Source organism: Heteronotia binoei, chromosome 4 (assembly GCF_032191835.1).
Source record: "Heteronotia binoei isolate CCM8104 ecotype False Entrance Well chromosome 4, APGP_CSIRO_Hbin_v1, whole genome shotgun sequence".
NCBI lineage: Eukaryota > Metazoa > Chordata > Lepidosauria > Squamata > Gekkonidae > Heteronotia > Heteronotia binoei.
In genome coordinates this window covers 157,738,601-157,744,848 of record NC_083226.1, presented here as the reverse complement: position 1 = coordinate 157,744,848, position 6,248 = coordinate 157,738,601, and the positions used below count along the sequence as shown (strand labels likewise).

General features: G+C 50.3%; 1 protein-coding gene across 1 annotated transcript; it reads left to right on the top strand.

The window, feature by feature from the left end:
- Window positions 1–3,974: 3,974 nt before the first annotated feature.
- On the top strand, window positions 3,975–5,402 carry RXFP3 (relaxin family peptide receptor 3). The gene has a single exon (XM_060236451.1). It carries the CDS (start codon window positions 3,995–3,997, stop codon window positions 5,357–5,359), a length of 1,365 nt encoding a protein of 454 aa, XP_060092434.1. The 5' UTR covers window positions 3,975–3,994; the 3' UTR covers window positions 5,360–5,402.
- Window positions 5,403–6,248: the final 846 nt, after the last annotated feature.

The window sequence follows — 6,248 nt, the reverse complement described above, 5'->3', positions numbered from 1 at the left end:
CATTAGAGGAATCAGAAAATTAGCAGCTTGGAGAGGAGAGTAACATAGCCAGCAATTTGGGGAACGAAGATGTTTTTGCACAGAGGAAATTGTTGACATATTAAAAGGCAGATAAATAAAACCCCCATGTTTTCCCTTGAGCCTTATGCTAGAACCAGAAACGTCTCAGCAATGGGAGTATGAAATCTTTTCCACACAGAGGCTTTATAAGGAGTGGACAACACATCTCCCATTTCTGCTATAAAATGAAACCAGAGGTGTTGTGAAGACCAGTGTGAATGCACAGCCTTTTTTTAGAATGAAACCGAATATAAATATGGCAGAGGGAAAAATAAGTACCCTTAGTTGTCAAATTCATAAAACCACCTTTTCACTTACAAGCTCAGAGGACCAGGGATTCTCTTGGCTGAGTTTATATCCCAGCTGGTCAACTCTCTGCCTAAGCAGGGATTCAGACTCTCCCTGGTTTAAGCTTAGCGCTGTATTTACTAGGTAAGGGCTGCGGCTCAGTGGCAGGGCATCTGCTTTGTATGCAGAAGGTCTCCAATACAATCCCTGCCATTTCCAGTTGAACGGCTCAAGGAGTAGGTGATGGGTAAGATTTCCACCCGACACCCTGGAGAGCTGCTGCTAGTCAAAGGAGAGAGTGCAGACCTCGATGGACCAATAATCTGACTCAGCATTAAGCAGCAGAATAAAGTTTGAGTCCAGTGGCACCTTGAAGACCAACCAAGTTTTCTTACACGCTAGACCTTGAATTAAATTTTGTTGGTCTTAAAGGGGCCACTGGACTCAAATTTTGTCCTGCTGCTTCAGACCCAGAGCTTTTTTTGTAGTAGGAACTCCTTTGCATATTAGGCCACAGACCCCTGATGTAGCCAATCTTTCAAGAGCTTACCGGGCTCTTAGTACAGGGCCTACTGTAAGCTCTTGGAGGATTGGCTACATCAGGGGGGCGTGGCCTAATATGTAAAGGAGCCCTGCTACAAAAAAAGCCCTGTTCAGACCAACACTGCCTACCCATCTGAATCTATCAACATTAAGCAGTCAAATGTGTTCATATGTTCTACACCAAAATGACTCTTCGATATAGGGCAAAATAGTGTCGCACTGCTGTGGAGTGACTGGTCTTCCTGAAATTTTCCATGTCTGGTTTTTTTTTTTTTAATGTCATGTGTCCTCCCTCCTATGATAGGCTGGGACAGCCTTGAGACAACTAAACATACAAATTTTAAATAAAAGTCAGGGAACAGTGCAAGCAAGTTTGGTGGGATGAGTTTGGGGAGGGGCTGTGAGTCACTGGCAGAGCAGAAGAGGCTGGGTTCAATCCCTGACATCTACAGTTTAAAGCACCAGGTAGGAGGCGATGTGAAAGTCTGAGATCCTGGAGAGCAGCTGGAGAGCGAGTCTGAGCAGACAATGCTGAAGATGATGGTCTAAGGCAGGGGTGTCAAACATGGAGTTCAGGGGCCAAATCAGGCCCCCGGAGGACTCCTATCCTTGACTTGAAAGGAAATTTTGGTATTCCTTGCTACAAATGAGTCACCACATTGCCATTTATTGCTAAAAGAAATCTACTACTGGTCCTAGTAAGAGTTTGGGAAAGCCTGACCACCAGAGATGATGACTGCTACAACTGATTCTCTGTCTTCCTCTTGTCTCCTGTTTAAAGCAAATATTTGTGCCCCTCTTTTCCATTTTAAGAAGCCTGTTCAAATATCTTCAGATCAGCAGGTGGAGCTAAGGGAAGAGTGTGGCAGAGATGAGTTTATGCCAAGGTGTGTCTCCAGATCAGGAAAGCTGGACTTGAATTGTCACTAGAAGAGAAAAAAATGGTAGGTTTGTAAGGTGCTTTTAAGATTCTTGTTCATTTTCTCTGTGACTGATGTAACGCCTGCTACAACTCTAAAAACACTATCGCGCGACTCTTTCTTTCGTAACGTTCGCGACCTCTAGTGGAGAAGATTGGGACAGCAGCTAGCGTTTCCTTATAAAAAAAAGGTCTGATAAAGAGATCAGACGCGAAACTGGTATATTGCCCTCATCAGTGCCTTGACATGGCTAACTCTCTCTGCCAATGAAGATCTCTTTAGCTTATGGGCTCTGCGGACTGTCGCTCTTGAGCACTACACTATATATATAATGGGGAAGGCAATGGCAAACCACCCCTAAAAAGTCTGCCGTTAAAACGTGAAAGCAAGACACCCCAGAGTCGGAAACGACTGGTGCTTGCACAGGGGTGGTTTGTCATTTCCTGCCTCTGGCGCTGAAACCCTGGACTTCCTTGGAGGTCTCCCATCCAAATACTACCCGGGGGCAACCCTGCTTCACTTCTGTGAAGACATCGGGCTAGCCTGGCCCATTTGGGTCAGGGCCACGTGTGTTGGTCTTAAAGGTGCCACTGGACTCCAACTTTGTTCTGTTAGTTTTAACACCACTTTACCGATTGCACCGGTCTAGAATTGTCACTATACTGAGATTACTTCCCTAGGACCTTATGTTATTATTATTAACAAGAAACGCGTTGTGTTCCTGATCATTCATAGCTTTTCCTTCCTCACCCGTCTTTATTACTCACAGAAAAGTCGGGGGTGAGTAATGAATGACAAAACTAACTTTTATAGAATAAACGAACGTGGGGAAAAGGCAGATTTTTTAAAAAATGCTAATACGATAAACCATTTTGAAGCCCCAGTAAAAAAAAAAAATGCACCAATTGAATCGTTTTAAGGGAATCCACAGAGAGAAGGTCTCTGGTCAGTTCTGAGATTCCCATGTTGCAGTGAGTCCTAGGCAGGCGAGAGTGCAGCGGCACCGTGCTGGAGACATCAGAAAGAAACCAGTTTTGAAAGACAGATCGCCACAGAAGCGAGACAAGTGGGTTGCTGCTTGCCGGTCTAAATGATCACCTTCCATTTGCTGTGTATAGGAAAGCAGGAGTTCAGCTTTGGGAGAGCGGTCGTCAAGGCAGAAGCGATTATTGCTCCACTCTGTCGGCAGACCTGTGGGGGCAGCCTCCGAGGAATCTGCGATTTTTATATTAAAAATGCCCCCCCTCCCCCAAAATCTCAAACCCGTGCATTTGAAGTCGGAGGTCTTGCCATCCATGCAGTGAAGAATCGGCTCAGGTTTTAGTCCCTGCAGGGAAAAAGCAACCCGGATTTTGTTGGTAAGGAAGATGTACGTTTTCTTTAAAAAGCAGAAAACTTTGTTTTCCCTGCCATAATGTTCCTGCGTTCATATAAAGTCTTCCACGTGAGCTCCAGGGAACATTTCCGTCCCAGCTACCAGCTTAATTTGCAGCAGGAGACGCGCTCTGTCTGGCTCAGGTCGCCTGACCAATTTCTCGCTTTCAGTACCTTGGAGAGCTCCAAGCGCGCTCCGCCGCCGCGCGCCCCCCCCCCTTCCCCCACATAAGAGCAGGTGGCGGGGGCAGGAAGGCAGCCAGTGGAGCCGCTCCACCGCTCCAGAAGCAGTAGGGAGCGCCTGGGCGAGCGAGAAGGGGAGGCGTTCATCGGAGGCGCTCCTTTAAAAGACAGAGCGCCGAATCCGACTTCTCTTCATCCTTACCTGCGCGCCCCATCCCTGCGGCCGGCTGCGAGGTCGGAAAGGAGCTGCTGGATCCACCAGAAGGCGCAGCGTGGGTTGCTTTCCTCTCTTGGCGCTTCTGTTCTCTGATCTTGGACTCAGGCTGGTTCATCTCGCGACTGGCTGTGTGTTTGCTGCTCCCTGGCTCTTGCGCTCCCACCTTTTGCTCCAGAAGTAAGACTGGCGGTGGGTGTCTCAGCCTTCTCCACAGATTCCCTAGCCAAGGACTTCCCAGTCCCCATGGGATCTTCAGCAGCACCTGGGGAAAGACTCCCAGGCTTTTGGATACTAATCTCCAGGCTGCTTCAGTGAGCTCCTGGAAAAGAGGACCTCTTTTCATCTTCTAGGCACCGCTTCTCTTTGGAGAGGGAAAGGGGAGTGAGAGAAAGCTCCCTTCTACCATGGGATGGACGCCCTGTGCGAACACAGCTATTGCTCCCTGGCAGCTAGCATGAAAGAAGCAGCCGGGACGGGAGAATTCCTGGATTTCTCCCCCAGCCTATGGGAGGACCGGCAGTGGAGCAACCTCAGCAATGAGTCCCTGCAAGACCTTTCCATGAGTTTCACCAACTTGGACCGAGTGGACGGTCTCCAAGGGGCCAGCTGGATCGTCCTCCGCATCCTCATCTCCATCATCTACTCGGTGGTGTGCACCCTTGGCCTGGTGGGCAACCTGCTGGTCCTCTACCTGATGAAGAGCAAGCAGGGGTGGAAGAAGTCCTCCATCAACCTCTTTGTGACCTGCTTGGCCGTGACGGACTTCCAGTTCGTGCTGACCTTGCCCTTCTGGGCCGTGGAGAACGCCCTGGATTTCACCTGGCTCTTTGGCAAGGCCATGTGCAAGATCCTCTCCTATGTGACGGCGATGAACATGTACGCCAGCGTCTTCTTCCTCACCGCCATGAGCGTCGCCCGGTACCACTCGGTGGCCTCTGCCCTGAAGACCAAAAGGCAAGGAGGGCTTTGTGGAGACTGCTGTTCAGCCAAATGGCTCTGTGTCCTCATATGGACCGCCGCCATCCTGGCTTCCCTCCCCCATGCCATCTTCTCCACCACCTCCACTATCTTAAATGAGGAACTCTGCCTGGTCAAGATCCCCGACAGCCAGGGGAACAACACGCCCTTTTGGCTAGGGCTGTACCAGTCTCAGAAGGTACTGCTGGGCTTCGTGGTGCCGTTGGGCATCATCACCCTCAGCTACCTGTTGCTCGTCCGCTTCATCAGCGACAGGCACGTGGGCACCAGCTCCTGTGGCCCCAGCACCAAGCGCCGGTCCAAAGTGACCAAATCGGTGACTATCGTGGTGTTGTCCTTCTTCCTCTGCTGGCTGCCGAACCAGGCGCTCACAGCTTGGGGTGTCCTGATCAAGCTCAACGTCCTGCACTTCAACCACGCGTACTTCCTCTCCCAGGCGTACCTCTTCCCCATCACGGTGTGCCTGGCCCACTCCAACAGCTGCCTCAACCCCATCTTCTACTGCCTCATGCGCAAGGAGTTCCGCAAGGCCCTGAAGAAGCTGCTGTGGAGAATCACGTCACCCTCGCTGACCACCATGCGCCCTTTCACGGCTACCACCAAGCCGGAGCAGGAGGAGAAGGCATCACACGCCCTGATGCCCATTTGCTCTGGGCGTGATTCTCCTGCAGCCGTCACTGCTCCTGCCATGCCGGCCACCGTGTCTGACGTTATCTCTTACCCCCCTGGTGTGGTGATGTACAGTGGCCACTGCGATGTCTTGCCCACCAGTGGCTCTGCTGAGACTCACTGCTAAGCTTCAAGGCCGATGTTTTTGAGACTGTTCCTATCTCCAGGGTTGGATGAGAGGTGTCTGTGGGGAACAGGGAAACTTGCCTGTCGTATGGAGAGCAGGACGATGGGTGTCGGGTTGTGCCTTTTCCATGGTTGCACTCCTGGAGGAGAGGAGGGAAATGAGAAGGAAAGGAAAATGCACGCAAGACTGTGCCGTGACACAGGGACCATAGCCATAGCCAGGCATTTGGGAGAGATTTTCCTCAATACCAAGGCTGTCAAGGGAAGCGAGGTCAGTCAAACAGGGGAAACAAAGGAGGTGCCCTTTCAGGACTTCCCTGGACACTTGCTGGTCTTTGGGGAATTAGCTAGGATTTTGGATCCTGGCACTATTTGCAGTGGAGGAAAGGGGAAGACTAGGTAGGAGCTATTCCTGATTAAAGTGGGTGCCTTTTTTATATGCGGGAACCACCCTCAGACAGTGGGAAAGGAAGTACGGGGACCGTTCCTGGAATAGCCCTAGAATTAGAGGGTGTTGATTCAACTTTGCATCCTTCCTAAGGACCTAAGGTAAGGTGCTAAGGGTGAGAACAGAAAGGGCAGGTCTGTGAAGCAGGCAAAAAGATCTGAAGGGGAAGAAATCCAGAGCAGCATCCTCACGTAGACCGGTCGTTTTCTGCGATCATATTCAATTAGCAAAACCGAGAAGGACATCTGGGACCCAGAAGGCTCTGAGCTGTCAAGTCAGTCCCTTCATCGTTTTTTGCCAAGTCCCCAAGCACCTATTGTTCAGAGATATATTGCCTCTGCAGATGGAGGTTCCATTAGCTCTCATATAGCCACTGACAGATCTGTTGCTAACACCTGTATACTTTGGGCAGAAAAGAAACCTGCACTTTTTGAAACAGATA

Bases quoted from the DNA above. Each gene is read 5' to 3' on its own strand.
- RXFP3 (XM_060236451.1), top strand. From the start codon at position 3,995: ATGGACGCCCTGTGCGAACACAGCTATTGCTCCCTGGCAGCTAGCATG.